Consider the following 17,921-nt stretch of genomic DNA (forward strand, 5'->3'; position numbering starts at 1 on the left):
ACAGACATGACCTTCAACGCTTGATGTTGTACCTAGCCATCTATTCCTTCCCCAAAAATGTACTAAACCCTTCCTGCCTCGTAACCCTTGATTTTTCTTTCATCCATGTGCCTGTCTAAGAGTCTCTTAAATGCCCCTATTGTTTCAGCCTCCACCACCATCCATAGGAGCAGGAGTCGGCCATCCGGTCCATTGAGCCTGCTCCACCACTCAATGAGACCGTGGCATTCCAGGCCCTTACAACTCTCTGTGTGTAAAAAAAAAATTACCCTTGATGTCTCCCCTAAACTTCCCTCCCTTCACTTTGTACATACTGCCCTGGTGTTTGCTATTCCTACCTTGGGCAAAATATTCCAGATGAACAATAACTACGGGTAATTAACCTTCCCCCCCCGCCCCCCCACCAAGTTTACAGATATAGCCTTTGACCAGGGCAACTCTTACTAAGCAGGGATAAGCAGACACTTTAAGAGAGTCACTCGAATGGCAAGCAACATCAACCTGGGCAACGACATTTTATTCAAACAGCTGCATGGCCAAGGCCCTCCGCTGGCTGAATATTTGCTCGCATCTTCACCAAAGGTTTATGTGTTAATTCAGACAACATTTACTTTTACAATTTTAAACTTTTTTTTAATTGATTCTTATTGATTTTAGGTTTTTTTTTGGATTTATTTTCCTTGGTTTTGCTGCCAGTTGCTTGAATTCCAGACAGCAGAGGTTTTATTGTATTTTGTCATATTTATCAGATGCTTTGGAACTTGTTCAAAATTCTCTCCCTGTTTTTGAATTTGGATAATGAATGTATGGGTTAGGTTAAGCAGCGTCATTGTTCATGTCATGTTGAGTGACCGCTGAACCTAACCATGTTTCCCTTCTCAGCTCAGCATTCCAATGGGGCCATTGGATTCCAGTCAAACACCCACCCAGTGCAGAGTTTGCAGAACCAGGCATTGTGGTTGTCAGGATTGGGGAGTTCAGAAACTCAGGTTAGTACATCACGTTCAACTTCCACAGATGTAGTGTGGAGAGTATTCTGGGTGGTTGCATCACTGTCAGGTGCCATTGCACAGGACAGGAAAAAAAAACTCCAGAGGGTTGTTAACTCGGCCTGCACATCACGGGCACCAGTCTGCACTCCATCAAGGACATCTACATGAGGTGGTGGCTTAAGAAAGCAGCCTCTGTCCTTGAGGACTCTCACCATGCAGGCCATGCCTTGTTCCCACTGCTGCCATCAGGAAAGAGGTGCAGGAGCCTGAAGACAAGCACTGAGTGGCACAAGGACAGTTTCTTTCTCTCTAACTTCAGGTTCCTGAATGACCAATGAACCAAAAACATTGCCTTACTTTGACTTTTCATACACTATTTTTATTTAGTTTTGTAAGGTTCATCTAAATGTTTGTACTGTCGCAGAACATCGAATTTCGTGACATGTCCATGACAATGAATTCTCATTCTCATTCCGATTCTGATACTTGTAAACCCTGACAGCCCCCACAGACTGATATCATAAAATATTGTTTTTTATACAGTCGGTTGGACAAAAGTATAGAAGAAACCAACTAAACTTGACTGCTTCACAGGGAAGGAGGCTCATAAACACATCCTGGCATGGAAACTTGGGGCAGCCTGGTTAGCATAGCAGTTAGTGAAGCGGCTTTATAGCGTCAGTGAACTGGGTTCGAATCTGGCGCTGTCTGTAAGTAGTTTGTACATTCTATCCATGACTTCCACGGGTTTTCCCTGGTGTCTCTGGTTTCATCCCACCCTCAAAAATGTAGGTGTGATAGTACAGATCTATCACCAATGTATATAGTGTATATAGTTACAGTATCTAGACTGTGCTTACAGCGATTGGCTGAGAGCTTAGCCACGCCTACTGTCTGGGCCTTAAAGGGTTGTGTCCCTAGCCAGGTCAGATCATTCCGGACTGGTCGGCCACCTGTGAAGAGCTCCTGTCTTTTGCTAATAAAAGCCTTGGTTTGGATCAACAAGTCTTTGATTCTTTCGACGAGCTCTACAGTAGGTTAATTGGATGGCACGGGCTCGTGGGCTGGAAGGGCCTGTTACCGTGCTGTCTGCCTAAATTTTTAAGAATTAAAATGAAAAAATATCTCTTTACCTGCTATGGGCGCTGCAAGCTCTGCTGAGATCCCCCAGCATTTCTGTTCTTTTTTAATTGCAATCGCAGTGACTGCAGACGTTCATGTTTCGCTCAGCTCTAAATGCTGCCTTACCTGAGATGAGGATTGAATCTGGCATGTTTGCAGAGGCATACTTGTCTTCTCAGAATCAGAAGATTCCATCATAACATTCTCCAGGAACCTGTGCAAAGAAATCCACGTTGACAATATTGAAGGAGTGCAGCACTTTCAGATGAGATGTCAAACGGAGGCCCCGTCTGCTAGCCTCACATTCATGTCAAAGATCTCATGGCACTCAGTTCGAACAAGGGGTGAGTCCCTAGTGCCTTGAGCAATATCAAACTCTCAATCAACATTAATGCTGCTTGTGTGAGGTTATTGTCCACAAAATGTTTTCTGCATTTCCTACAGTGACTACACTTCTAAAGTACTTTGCCAACTGCCAATGCTTAAAGCTGTTCTGGTCTTGTTCTTTTCTCCTTGGAGCGACAGAGGATGAAGGGTGACCTGATGCAGGTGTACAAGATAACAAGAGACATTGATGGTGTGAATGGTCCAAGGCTTTTTCCCAGGGCTGAAATGGTTAACATGAGGAGGCGTAGTTTTTAGGTGCTTGGTAGTAGGTGCAGGGGGATGTAAGAGGTACATTTTTCACACAGAGAGTGAACCGGTTTCTGCGAGAGCAATCCCAGTTCTCCCTCTCCTCCCCATCCCTCCGTCTTCTTTCCTCCAGCTCTCCGCCCCTTCCCTTTCTATTCACAGAGCTATTCCTCCTTCCCCCATTTGCTGGTGTGCCCTCCTTCCCTTATCCACCAATTACCTCCTGCTTGTGGGACTGTGCTTCTCCCCCTTCCCCTCCCCCCCCATCATTTTGTTTGGACGTCTGCCAATATTTTGCTCATATCTTGATGAAGGGCTCAGGCCTGAAACATTACTTATGAATCTTTCTCTTTGCTATAGAAAGTACATTGTTTGACCTACTGAGTTTTCCCAGCATTGTGTTTTCACTTCAGGCACGTAATGGATGGAGGCATGTACAATAGAATCTTTTAAGAAACTATTAGATTGGTACATGAGGGTTATACTGTCAGGAAATTCTTGCAATTGTTAGAGTAGGTTATTAGGTTGGCACAACACTGTGGGCTGAAGGGCCTGCACTATACTGCAGATTTCAATGTTTTATAAAAAGTACAGGACAACTCAATGGAAATTCAAGCCTTTCTTTTCTGATCCAGGAAGTAACCCTACTCGTCACCCATGTCCTGATCATAAATAATTGTTAAAAGTAAATCATTCCCGGTTTTCTTCTTTGTAAGCATTGAATGACTTTGTTTTCCCGGCAGGAAGCATTCTCCATGGAAGAGCTGAGGGAGACAACGGCCAACCTGCAACAGGTCCAGTCGTGGCCAGTCAACCTCCTGGAACACCAGGGTGTTCCACGAGCAGAACCAGCCTCGGCACCTGAGCCGAACCTCGCCCCTCACCTTCGGAAATTGAACTGCTGCTCTGAGTAAGGAACATTTCACACAGGCAGAAGCATCTGCAGAGGGAAAGAGTTGCATTTTTAGACCAACCTTCATGCTCTCAGAGTGCCACATCTCACCTTACAGTTATCAGTTCTGCGCCCCACTCCCGTGCTGATGTGTCTGTCCACGGACTCGTGCTGTTAAAACAAGACACACGTAAATTGGAGGAGCAGCACCTAATTTTCCAAGAGGGCACTCTCCAGCCGGATGTAACATCGACTTTTCCGGTTTCTGCTAACGTACTCTCCGTTCTCCCTCTCTTCCCCATCTCCTTTCTTCTTACATTCAGCTCTCCACCCCCTTCCCTCTCCATTCACAGAGACATCCCCCCCTCCTCCTGCTTGCTGGTGTACCCTCCCTCCCTTATTCACATACCTCCTGCCTGTGGGACTGTGCTCCTTCCCCCCCCACGATACTCAACCCTTTTTTTGACCACAAAAAAAGTGTGGAATGTAACCCTTGTTTGTGTTTTCTTTGCACACTATTCCCCATTTGAATTTATGTTGGATTTCAAGAGGGGAGACAACATAACATTCTCGTTTTTGGCAAGGTATCAGTCTATTTAATACCTGGCATTTCATTGTATTTCATAGTATTTTCCAGTATCAACATTTCATTTAGGACAGATGTGCTCGGTTCCATGAAATAATGCAAAAATGTGATTTAAATTTAGATCTACAGTACAGTGACAGGCTCTTCTGTCCCACAAGCCCAAAAACTCCAATGAACCTACAACCTCTGTACATTTTTGTGAAGGGTGGGCGGAAACCGGAGCTCATGGGGAAAACCCATGTAAATATGGGGAGAATGTACAAACTCCTTACGGACAGTGGTGGATTTGAGCAGTGGTTGCTGGCGCTGTAATAGCGCGGCACTAACCACTAAGCTAAACGTACACAAAATTTTCTTTTGCCTGCCATAAAGCCATCAAAGAGTCATTTTTGGCATTGCCCAGCACCCCTGACAGCGTAAACTCCAAAAGTTCTCAATTCCATCCCACTGCCTTTAGCTAACTGCCCAGTTCACAGTTTAAAGCCTCATAAAGAAAAGCTTTTTGCTCACTGCCAATATTCCAAGTTAAAATTATATTTATGTTTTTGATGCTTGACAGGGAAAGGCAGGCTTGCAGATCAGGTGCAGAGAGACACTCAGGCACACTTCAGTTTTCCAGTGTAATTGACTGATGCTGAAACACTTTGGTAGGGCAAGATGCAAATCCTCCTCTTTCATATAGCTAAAATTATGAGGGAGGCCCATGGCAGACACTGTTCCTGCTCCACTTTATGAAAATTCCCTTTTGTGGATGTTTGGTATTGATGGGATTGGATTAAACCGCACAATCAATCATGGTGAACCATCTGTTCAAACCACCAGTGGGTTTTCAAAACTGAGAGGCATTGATTAATGTACAAGCATTCCTGCTATAAATGTTTTGTGTTTGCATTTGCTTCTGTAGCATCTTTCAGTGTACCCTGGTGAATATTCCACAGAGTCAAGCACTGTTGAAGCAGGTGAAACTTCCTCTAGGGTTTATCTGTCAACCGTTCAAGCATTCCACGGTAAGTAGAATTGATTGAGATGAATGATTTCTCAGGCTACTTATCTGACCTTTGCAAGGCTGAGATAGATTTTTGTTCAGGAAGATAGGAAATGGGATTGAGGTACACATAAGCTGTGGCCTCACGAAATGGAGGAACCGACTTGAGAGGTGAATTGTTCACAGTACCACAGCTCAGATGAACTCCCAGTGCAGTTGATTTGTGATTTAATAAGACACCAGCTATAGATTTACACAACAGTGACATCTGGATTCCTGTGGCAAAACTTGCAAAGCAATAGGTACTGCTGCTATAAATGCTTTGAATTTTTTTGCTTCAAGTTATATCAGAGTTTTATGCAACAAAAGTACCCTTTTTCTAAGCTGTCCATGGAACTTCCTATAATTTCATCCAAACTAATATGTTGACCTTGATAAATCTTCTCGATCTTAAATGGTTCTCCCAATGTCCAAACACATGCGGGTGCTTTAGTATTGCCAGTCAAGAAATAATATTTGGGGCAGCATGGTTAACATAGCGGTTAGCACAACACGATTAGACTACCCCGGGTTCGAGTCTGGTGTTGTCTGTAAGGAGTTTGCATGTTCTCCCCATGTCTGTGTGGGTTTCCTCTGCATGCTCTGGTTTCCTCCCACCTTTCAAAACATATGGGGGTTGAAGGTTGATTGGTGTATTTGGACAAATTTGGCAAGGACCAGAAGGGCCTGTTACCACGTCATATGTATGTCTAAATTTATGTTCCAGGCAATAGAATTTTATCTGAAAACCAGTTATCTATTGGGATTGGCAATTCCAAGCGCCGACAGTGTCTTTTGGCATTCTGCCTGATTCTCCTAATTCTTTTTTATTTTTTTATTTTTCACACTATGAACCATGCTGACCAAAATATACACTAACATTTCCCTCTTGAATATACACAGTGTCATTTTCTCCCCTTTCCCCCCCTATTCTCCTAATTCTTAATACCTATAGTTTATCTTAGAGTCACATCCCAGAGAAAGGTTCTACAGCACTGAAACAGGTCCTTCATCCCATTTACCTGCATCTGGTCTATATCCCCGTAGCCTTTCCGATCCACATACTTGTCTGTCTTTCAAATGTTCCAATTATCCCTGTCTCTGCCCCTACCCCTTTGCTTCTCATTCCAGTGACCTACTACCCTCTGTGAAAAAAGTACCTCTCAGATTCCTTTTAAATCTTTCCCCTCTCCTCAAGTCTGCATCCTGGAGAGGGAATGGGGTGGAGAGCTGGAGGAAAGAAGATAAAGGGAAAGGGAAGGGAGGGAGAAGAGCGAGTAAGCTAGCAGAAAGCAGAGGTCGATGTTAATGATGAAGGGCTCAAGCCTGAAACTTTGGTTATGTATCTTTATCTTTGCTATATAAAGTACACTCTTTGATCAGCTGAGTTTCTTCAGCGGTGTCTTTTTACTTCAACCACAGAGTTCGCAGACTTTTGTCTTTTACTTATGAATTTTTTTACCGTCATTGTTCTTTGCTGGTTTCCAGGAGCCTCCATTGTTGATTTCGGATGTACCCCCTCGCTGCTCAACATGTCAGACTTACATCAACCCCTTCGTCACCTTCACTGATTGGCAGCACTGGAAATGCAACAGTTGTTTCTCCCTCAATGATGGTAGTTGGATTCGTATCTTGAGCACACTCAGTGTTCAAATCTATGTTTAGACTGTGTTGAAATAGGGTTAAGAACAACAGATCTTGAGTTTGCAGTCAAATTAGAGAGCTTATGAGGAACAGGATTAAATATCGTGAAAGTTGGATCAGTAATTTTAAGTTTTGTATCTGACGATTGTTTCAATGCATAGAATATCAACAGCAGTTTGCCCTTCCTCCTCTGGGGAGGCTTACCCTGATAGAAATTGGCAGAGAGATAAGTGCCTTCAGATAATGAACAATTTGTAACTACAGTACCAGCATCTATGGGAATCGGTATATGCCAGTTAAGTGATTTTTCCGGATGCTTGAGTTTGCAAGTTGCATGCTTGGCCAATTAACCACCAGGGAGCGCCAATTTTAAATCTGCATATTTTTCACCTCTTTGTTTTCTGTGATTTTGTTTTTGCCAGATGCTTGAATTCCAGATAATGGGTACTTTAATATAATATAATCACAAATGAAGATGGGGTTTTGTTTCAGAGCTCCCTATGATTTCTTTCTGGCCTGCATTTTAGCATTATATTGGGGATTATCCATATAACCATATAACCATATAACCACTTACAGCACAGAACAGGCCAGTTCGGCCCTACTAGTCCATGCCGTAGCAAATCCCCACCCTCCTAGTCCCACTGACCAGCACCCGGTCCATACCCCTCTAGTTCCCTCCTATCCATGTAACGATCCAGTCTTTCCTTAAATGTAATCAATGATCCCGCCTCGACCACGTCTGCCGGAAGCTCATTCCACATCCCCACCACCCTCTACGTAAAGAAATTTCCCCTCATGTTCCCCTTATAATGTTCCCCCTTCAATCTTAAACCATGTCCTCTAGTTTGAATCTCCCCCTTTCTTAATTGAAAAAGCCTATCCACATTTACTCTGTCTGTCCCTTTTAAAATCTTAAACACCTCTATCAAGTCCCCTCTCAATCTTCTACGCTCCAGAGAAAAAAGCCCCAGTCTGCACAACCTTTCCCTTTAACTCAGACCCTGAAATCCTGTCAACATTCTCGTGAACCTTCTCTGCACTCTCAATCCTTTCTTCTAGTTTTGAAATCAAAAACCATGTTAAAGACAAAGTATTTATTCTAATTTGGAGTTCAGGGTTATACAGAGGCTAGTATTTTTACCTCTGAGCCAGAAAGTCAGCCATTAAGGAATCTAGACTCCAACTTCCATTGAAGAGGGAGTGCTGAATGGGATGTAAACCATTTGCCCTCTCAGTTAGACACAAAAGATCCCACTTTTTGGGGGAAACAAAACAACATGGTAGTTCTTCCTTTATCCAATAGAATTTCCTCAAAACAAATAACTGAGAACACAGCTTATAGAACTTTTCTGGGAGCTTGTGTGAAAACCAGATGTTACGTTTCTTTTTGAAATTTTTAATTTTATTTACCACATGGTAGAAGGCAATTTCAGCTATTGAGACCTTTGCCACCCAATTACACCACAACCCCATACATTTTGGAGGGTGGGAGGAAACCAGAGTACCTGGATGAAATCCACGCAGGACACGGGGAGAACGTACAAACTCCTCCAGAAAGTGCCAGATTCAGATCTGGATCACTGACATTTTAATAGGTCACCTAAAGGCTGCACCAACTGTACCACCAACAACATGTTATGACTGTGACTAAACTTGAGAAAATAGTTAATTGGTTATAAAGCACTCTTCAATATCCTAATGGACTGAAAGGTCCATATAAGCAGAGGAAGGCAATGAAAGTATGCTGGAAGAGTGGAGAACAGGAGGTAACAAGGGGAAGAGGTTGCGGAGGTTAAAAAAATGAGGTGGTGCAAATCAGTCGATTCTCGTCATCAAGAAAGTTGTCAGGGACTAGGGCAAGGATGGAAAAGATATGACAACAGAGTTTGGATCATTTAGAGTTTGTGATTTGTGTTCTTTCTTCTTCCAGTTCCTGGGCATTTCCTCTTTGACTCCAACACTGGTAATTATTCTAATCCATACAATCGGCCTGAACTACAGCATGCAGCCCTGGAATTCCTGGTGCCAGTGGAATATCAGGTACAAGCCCCTTCACTGCATAGTATCAGGTACATTCCGCCTCATTGTGCAGAAACTTTTCTGGTATACAGTCTCACTGTTCAAATTTCCTGAATGTTCATGAACCATGCTAACGAAAGTCAGTTTCACTACCTGGACTATCCTTATATCTATATACTGGATAATTCTTTTTACATTATCCACATCTATATCATCTGTGCTCTGTCGCACATTACAATCCACCTGCATCATATTTAACATTTTTTAAAATTTAAGAACGCCTCTACAAAGTACCATAGTAGATACTTGTAAAACATGAAAGTTTGCAGACACTGGATTGAAGGAAAAACACAATGTTGGGGAAATTCAGCGGGTCAGTCTGTGAACTCTATATTGCAAAGATAAAGACACATAACCAAGGTTTTGGGTTTGAGCCCTTCTCATGGTTTTTTGCTCATTCCTTGATGAAGGGTTCAAACCCAGAACATTAGTTATGTAACTTTATTTTTGCAATATAGAGTGCATGCCTAACCTGCTGAGTTTCCCCAGCATTGTTTTGTCCACCGTAAATAGACCAGGTCTAGCCTTTGCGTGGAACACCTGTACAATACATGCCTTCTACCTCCATTGGGACTTCTCTGGTTCACAGTTCAGAATAATTATACAAGATAAGCCCTGTCTCATTGTAGACAATGCCACACAGGTTCACCTGTGCAGATCACCTGTTTTGGGCACATCTCTGACATACCGAGTACTTCCACCAGGACCACACTGTCTCTCTATGCAAAACAACTGTTGCCGATATACTTTCTGTCACTGGTAAGTGATAAGATGCTCCCAGCACTTGGCCAATCCTGGTATATAAATGAGTCATTCTTCAGGAGGTATCTGGGATCAAATATGTAATTTCCTCTTGGTGAACAGTTTCTTCTTGTATTCCGCATCATTCTCTGAAGGGACAGCTATGGGAAACATCTCCTCTAGTATTGGTCAGCAACCACCACCCCCCCCCCCCCCATCACTACCGATGTACTGTCCATTGATCACTGTGATGTTCGTCATACATCTCTCAGTTGGCAAGAAATCGACGTCACTGATTGCACACTCTTATCTCTGTCCTTGTTCAGGCTGGGCATCCACGACGTATAACATACCTATTTGTGTTTGATGTTAGTGACTGTGCCTTGGAAACTGGTTACCTGGAAATTGCCTGCAAAACCCTGTTGGAGAACATAGACAGGTGAGGGTGAGAAGAGCTGTCATTAGATTGATGTTGTAAGTCAGTAGTCATTGCGATTGTACAGTAGTTTACCCAAAAATGTTGGAGAGACTCAGCAAAAGTCACACCACATTCTTTATGTAGCAAAGATGAAGATAAATAACCAATGTTTTGAACCTGAGCCTTTCATTAAGGTAAGAGCAAAAAATAGACAGGTGCCCATATAAAATGGTGGGGGGAAGCGCATGGGGTCACAGGTGGATATGGCAGGGAGGGCACATGGCCAATAAAGCTGAGAAATAAATGAGGGAAGGTGGTATCTCTCTGATGGAGAGGGAAGGGGGTGGAGAGCTGGAGGAAAGGAGTCAGTGAAGTGGCCCCCAATGGAAACCAAGGACACTAGATTTCTGTTTTAAATGACTTTAACATTAAGTCATTGATGATAATTTATTCCAAAATAATTCCCTGCATAATGTTCAGAAATTGAAATGATATTTTTAAAAGATTTAGACATATAGCCCTTCTGGCCCACGTGCTTGTGTCACCCAATTGACCTACAACCCCCACACATTTTGAACGGTGGAAGGGAAATGGAGCGCCCGGAAGAAACCTATGTGGACACGGGGAGAACGTACAAACTCCTCACAAACAGTGCCACATTCAAACAGCTGGCGCTGTAATGGCACTGTGCTAACTGTGACGCTATCTATGGGTCTCCGACCAGCATTCCCATAAAAACAGCATCATCCAGAAACATCAGTTTTTTGTTCTTATTTCTGGGATTCTGCTATACATAAAATAGTGTCACCTAAATGCAGAGCGCGAACTTGCTACTGAATAATCTTTACCAGGACACCCAAGATATCTCACAAGGGTCTCCATGGACCTTGACTATCCACCTGAACTGCTCAATCAGGTTCAATGAGATTGTTTTTATTATGAAAGCGGAGCATCTCAGGCAAGTCACCATACTGCAGATGCATTCTATATTTAAGACTGTTTTGGCTGTTGACAATATTACTGGGCAGTGGTCCTAGTGGGTCTGCTCACCAAATAATGGCCTTGGGAAGGTAGACCTTTTGGACCACTGCAGTCTTCTTGGCGAAGATATCGTTGAAGAGACAGCTCCAGGATTTAAACCCAGCAATTAAGGGGCAGTGATATATTTCTAAATCATGATGGCTGGGGAAGGGAAAGGGGGCTGGGGGATCTTCAGGAGCTGGTGTACCCATTGCTTGTTGCTATTATTCTTCTTGGGAGCTGCAGTGCATTTTGTACAGAGTGCATATTGTTGCCACTGTGCACCAATTGAGAACAGTTGAGGTGGTGGGTGGACAACCAATCAAGGGAACTGCTTTGTCTTTGATGGTGTTCCAGCTTCTTTAGTGTCCTGGAGCTGGACTCATCCAGAGAGTATTGCATCCTACTCTGAACTTGTAAGTACCTGTAGCGGAAAAGCTTTGGATTATCAGGAGGGATATTTGAAGAAGGGTTCAGGCCTGAAGCATCAGTTATATCTCTTTACCTCCTATGGATGCTGCAAAACCTGCTGAGTTCCTCCAGCATTTCTGTGTTTTTAGTTGAGTATTCAATCTCTGACCTGCTTTTGCAGTTGCTATATTTATCTGCCCAGTCCATCCAGTCTGTTTCACACAAATGGGATATCTTGTGCACCAGTTACTGACTCTCGGTAGTCCACACAAAACCAAGGAACCTACTCTCTGGCAGACGATACAGCAGGTTTAAAAAAATCACATGGGCAGAACATCAGTAGAGTTCCTCTCAACCCCTTTAAGAAATTGAAACTGAACATTATTGAATTCCTATTAATAGTGGTTCAGAATCAGAAACATGTGTCGTGGAATTTGTTATTTTGCAGCTACATTATTGTGCAATTACAGATGGAAAATTGCGATAAATTACAATTCCATAAATGCAAGATTTAGCAAAAAAAAGTCCAAAAAGATAAACAAAATGAGGGTGTTTCTATGTTCATTGTCCATTCAGAAATCTGATGGTGGAGGGTAAGAAACTGTTTGTGTAACTTTGAGAGGGTGTCTTCAGGCTCATGTCCCTCCTTTCTGATGGTAGCAGAGTGAAGAGGGCATGGTCTGAGTGGTAAGGGTCCTTGAGGATAGAGGCTGCTTTCTTGAGACCCTCATGGAGTGAAGACTGATGCCCTTGATGGTGCTGGTTGAGTTCATCACCCTCTGTAGCCTGCTCCTGTCCTGTGCATTGACCCCTCCATGACTAGACAGTGATATAACCAGTTGAAATGCTGAAGTAAAGCACGAAAGTCTGCAGACACCATGGTTGAAGAAACTCAGCTGGTCAAACAGTGTATGTTAGTTGCAAAGATAAAGGTACATAACCAACATTGGGGACAAGAACTTACATTGGTGAATGCTGGATAGACAACAGGGGTGATTAATGACCGCCTGCAAGGAGTGGGTGTTATGGGTTGATGTGAACTTTTTTCCATCCATGCTTGCTCATTCAGATTGAGGATCTCTCTCCTGGACCATGGGTTCTTCAATGAAAGCCAAAATCATGGGAAATCTGGGACATTTGCTTACTAGTGACTAAACGCACTTCCACCCTTATTTTCTGTTTCTTGTTGCTCAGGTTACCAGGTGATTCACAAACCCGCATTGGATTCATTACATTTGCCAGCACGGTGAATTTCTTCCAATTGCACAACAGACTGTTTCAACCCCGCACGATGGTTATGGCTAATACCGATGGTAGGTCATCGTTGATTGTATGGATTTAAATCAGTTTTGCCTATGATTATTGAGAAATGTGCCTATATTTTAATGGATAACTATTCAGAGGGGCTGGAACTATGAACATTAAATCCCCTGTTATCTGGTATTCAAGTAACTGGCAGCCTCAAGCAACTGGCAAAAAAATCATGGAAAATAAATAGGTAAAGAATACCAAAATTTAAAATTGGTATGCCTCGCCGTTAGTTTGCCAATCATGCAACACGCACTCTCAAGCAACTGGAGAATACTCGTCTTGGGCATCTACCAATCCCCATAGGTGCTGGATACCAGGGGTTTCACTGTACTGTGTGATGGGTGGATGCTTCTCTCTGGGTTTTGGATGACCCAGTGGTTGCACTTGTTCCCTCACACTTGTTAGTTCTGAGGTGGGTAGGTGGTTAAACTCCACTGTTAATGTTTGGAGTATCCTAAACTTTTTATCCAACCCACTCGAGCGCGAAGTAATCTGGACAAGAGGAAGCAGGATTAGGATTTGCCCTGTGTTGTTCAAGCCTGTTGTCGACTAGTTGGCAGAATGGGTCACAGAATCAAAATAAAGCAAAATTAACCTAGACCATTTGACCCATTGTGTATGTCAGTCTTTTGAAAGAACTCATTTTCTGCTTTTATTTCCATTGTTCTGCAAATATCCAATTCCCTTTTGAATGCCACTGTGCTCTGAAATTCTGTTCTTAAATCCTGTCCTCCTTGATATCTTTTTAATATTATCCTGCACAATTTAATTCCTTTTTTTTAATTATTCACCCCTTTGGAAATCTAATGGGATGGTTTTCCATATTGGGAGGCACAAAGATGAGTTGTTGTTGGGACCAACCAGGCAGAGGTGAGATATTTGAATTTCTATGGTGTTTTTTCACAGTTATCACAAGCTGTTGTCTCTTCTTAGATATCTTTGTCCCAAACGACAATGAGATATTCGTAAATCTCCAGCAAAGTAGACAGGTAACTCAATTCCTTTCCTGTAAAGATAATATGTACCTTATTATTTTGAAAAAAAAATCAATTTAGACATACAGCATGATAACAGGCCTTCCCAGCCCAAATGTCCGTGCTGCCCAAATGCACACAATGAACCTACAATCCCTGTATGTTTTGGAGTGTCTGGGGGAAACCCACATGGATATGGAGAGAAGGTACAAACTCCTTACAGACAGCAGTGGATTTGAAACTGGGTCGCTGGCACTGTAATAATGTTGTGCCAGCAATGACGTAAACCGTGCCACACTTCTAAAAAGTCAACATGCAAGATTCAAGATTCCTTTGTTATCAAGTAATAAAACAGGTGTAATATTACATGAAATTGCCTCAAGTCGATGATCCTCTTCCATGAGGTCAACACCAAAGTATTTGTTCAATTATTTTCCATTATGAATTCTGTATAATCTGCATACTAGTGTCTGGAACTAGTGTCGGTTATGCATTTTGGTCAGCAAGGGCCTGTTTCCGCACTGGACGACTATGTATTTCTGTTGCAGTTCCTGCTTTAATTCATTAAATATGAGACATTATCCATTAACTTTCACATCTTTTAAAGAAGCTCCCAATTCCATTCTACCCCGTTCGCATTTGATTCCTTCATTGTTTGCTTTGTTTAGATTTAGGGCCCTAGTTTTAGACTGATCTACTTCACATTCCACACTCCCTCTCTGCTTGCGCCTCATAAGCTGTGGTGTGACCCTCTCCATAAACACACGATCCATAAAATTCTGCTCCACAGTTCAAAAATGCAGAGCCGCAGCTAGAAACATTTGCTCTTCGTGATGTTGTCCAGAATACTTAAAAGCATCCATGCACAGGGTATATATTGCACTCAGGCAAGATGCCCTGCCATATCTCACCTTCACTAATAACTTAATTTAAAAAAAAATGTATACATACACATGGTAACAGGGCCCTTTCGGCCCATGAGCCCATGCTGCCCAATTACACCCACTTAACCTACAAACTCCAGAACATTTTGAATGGTGGGAGGAACTAGAGCACCCGGAGGAGACCCACGTAGAAACGGGGAGAACGTTAAAAACTCCTTACAGACCCTGGTCCCGATTGCCGGCACTGTAACAGCATTGCTCTAACCGCTATGTCAACCATGCTGCACCCAAGTTGTTACACTGAGCGTGAAATTAAGGTTCACATCATGGAATTCTGTCACAATATGAACAAAATGCTTTGATTTTTAAAAACGAATTCTGCTGGTTTGTAGTTGGCACTGTTTACTAACTACTTTACTTACTCTATTCAGAGACACATTGGATCAGATCCAAACACAGGTCAGATTGGTTGAAGTAGCAGGTCCCTCTGAAAAAAATACATTTGTGATAGCTGATTGACCGTACTAAAGAGTACTTCACACCAAAGGACTCCAGGGACTCTTCCTTGTCTTTTCAGGAATGCCATGAAGGCAGAGATAACAAATCTCCATTTGTGAATAATGTTAGTGCCAGTCTTCTGTATCATCTTCAAATATTCATTAACGAAAATCATTGATCCTATACATTTCTCATTCTCTTGATTCTATATGCCTGTGCTAGAGGTCAGTGAATTTCCAGACAACCATTTCTATAGGGGTATAACAGTAAATTAAAACCTGAATCAGATGAGAAAAGGTCAATGTGCCTCGTTTCTGAGGCACCCGCACATTTGAATGTTGCCGTGACTTTCTATCTTTCTTTTAAAAATATTTTAACTGATATCTTGAAATAAATATAAAAACCCTTTCCCCTCAGCAAGGTATTCATAAATCCAAGTAGCAGTCTTAGAGAGAGACAACACAATGCCAAGATTCCAGATTAACATGAACGATTACGGTAGTAGTCCAAGAACAAGCCACATATCATTTGAAATTTAGTATTTGAGTCATTAACTGCATATCTAACTTTTTGCAAATTTCAACAAGACTTTTCTAATTCAACACTTCTCTGCCACAGCTTATCATTTCTCTACTCGAAGAATTGCCGGGTATGTTCAGAGAAACTCAAACGAAAGCATGTGTCTTTGGACCAGCTCTGCAGGTCGCGCAAAAGGTCCTGGCTTATTGTGGTGGCCGTGTGTCGGCTTTTCTGACCCAGTTACCCAACACCGGCTGTGGGTCCTTGCAAGCACGGGAAGATCCTGGTGACTGTACTCTGGTAGGCTGAATCTTCTCCCATAGCCCATTACCTTAGTGGTCAAAGAATGGTCATAGGTTTACCTGGAATTTCAAAGAAATCACGGCACTGGATCAGGCCATTTTGGGGTAAACATGTTTATGCTCCATTATCTTAAATTTACTTTAGACATGGAGTAACAGCCCTTTCCGGCCCACGAGCCAGTGGCATCCAAATTCCCAAATTTTGCGTATAGCCCCTGGAAGGGTGAGAGTAAACCGGAGCACCCAAAGGACAAGAGGAGAACATACAAACTCCTTTCAGACAGCCCCAGATTCGAATGTGGGATGCTAGTGCTGTAATAACATTGCACTAACTGCTATGCTAACTGTGCCATCCCAATGTCTACCAATATATTCTATTCTCCCTTCACATAGTTTCTCCTTAGGTGCCTTGCACCTTAATTACTCTCTTTGGAGTGAGTTCCATATTGTAGTTGTAGACAATAAAGTTTCTTCTGGATTTCCTTTTGGACTTAATTGCAACATGTATGAATCCTAATTTTTGTTTTTACTATATGAGGGGAAACATATCTTTTGATTCCACCTGATGAAAATCCTTTGCAATCTTAAAGTGCCCCCCCCCCCCCCCCCCACCAAGCTGATCTATTTTCAGGCTCCTTTCTCTCTTGAGAAGAGAACCCCAGTCTGTGTATCTTGGATGATAACTACTCTGTTCTGTTACTCCTTGCAAAAGTTCTTGTTGCTTCATTTTGTCCCACACATCTGTACGCTTTAGATTAGTGACTGGACAAGAAATGGTACTTTTCTTTTATATGGAACTGTTTTAACACAGTTTTTTTTTAAACTTTATTTAAAATTTTATGACATGAATAAAATAAAAATTACATTTAAAGAAATAATAAAAAATAAGATAATAAAAATTAGAATACTACATCATTAAACTACACAAATTAACCCCCCCAATAATTATAACACAACATTAATCATCTAATTTAAAATTAATCCAACCCTCCCCCCAAAATAAAGAGTGAAGAATTAATTAACAATGTTGTAAATAAAATAGAAAAAACCCCACTTACGAAAAAAAGGATAAAACTTAACAACAAAAAAAATTACTAACAACAAAAAAATATCAATACTAAAATAATACCCTTAAACATATATTTAAATCAAACATAATTCATGTATTTAACAAATGAAATCCACTTTAAAACTAAATTCAAATATTAAAATCATATATTAACCACATATCTGTTATACAAAAAATCATAATTAATAATACATAAATACAGAATTTCCATTAATACCGTTTCCTGTATAATTCATCGAGAGAACAAAAACATCCCTTAGAAAAACAATCAGATAAACTTTTTATTCCCTTCCCCTCCCCTTATATAAAAAAGAAAAAAAAAGAAAAAAAAGTTCAAACTCTTATAAAATTCTCCACATTCTTCATTTATAACATCTTCAAAATTCTCTATCAAAATTAACTTAATTTTATTAAACTCTTCTCCCTCAATGTATTTGTACTTAATTTTCTTCTTCTTCTTATCACCTTTCCCCTCATCTTCCTCTTCATCTAATTCAACATCCTCAATTTTTAACTTATTATCTTCTGTGACATCATCCTCTTAAAAAAGAAAGAAAAAAGAGAAAAAAAACCCAAAAAAAGAGAAAAAAAGGAGAGAAAAAAAACCTCCTAATTCCCTCTCAATTACAATCAAAACAGAGTTTAAAAAAAATTATTTATTTTAAAAAAATAATAAAAAAAACCTTCACTTCTTAACCCAAAAATTAAAAAGAAAAAAAAACAGGTCGGAGGTCACAACTACCTCCTCCTGTTTAAACCGCCAAAAGCGGTAACTCCCCCAAAATATTGGGTGTGAGAT

General features: G+C 41.5%; 1 protein-coding gene across 1 annotated transcript in view; it reads left to right on the forward strand.

Moving 5' to 3' along the window:
- LOC138736290 (protein transport protein Sec24B-like) overlaps positions 1–17,921 on the forward strand; it is a 63,290-nt gene that overhangs the window by 18,921 nt on the left and 26,448 nt on the right. The window contains exons 3-11 of the mRNA XM_069885551.1: positions 883–989; positions 3,491–3,657; positions 5,130–5,232; positions 6,738–6,864; positions 8,827–8,936; positions 10,043–10,155; positions 12,760–12,878; positions 13,810–13,865; positions 15,851–16,051. Of these exons, the coding sequence (XP_069741652.1) occupies positions 883–989; positions 3,491–3,657; positions 5,130–5,232; positions 6,738–6,864; positions 8,827–8,936; positions 10,043–10,155; positions 12,760–12,878; positions 13,810–13,865; positions 15,851–16,051 (1,103 nt within the window). The remainder of the gene's footprint in view (positions 1–882; positions 990–3,490; positions 3,658–5,129; positions 5,233–6,737; positions 6,865–8,826; positions 8,937–10,042; positions 10,156–12,759; positions 12,879–13,809; positions 13,866–15,850; positions 16,052–17,921) is intronic.

The sequence above is a fragment of the Narcine bancroftii genome, chromosome 6, assembly GCF_036971445.1.
Source record: "Narcine bancroftii isolate sNarBan1 chromosome 6, sNarBan1.hap1, whole genome shotgun sequence".
NCBI lineage: Eukaryota > Metazoa > Chordata > Chondrichthyes > Torpediniformes > Narcinidae > Narcine > Narcine bancroftii.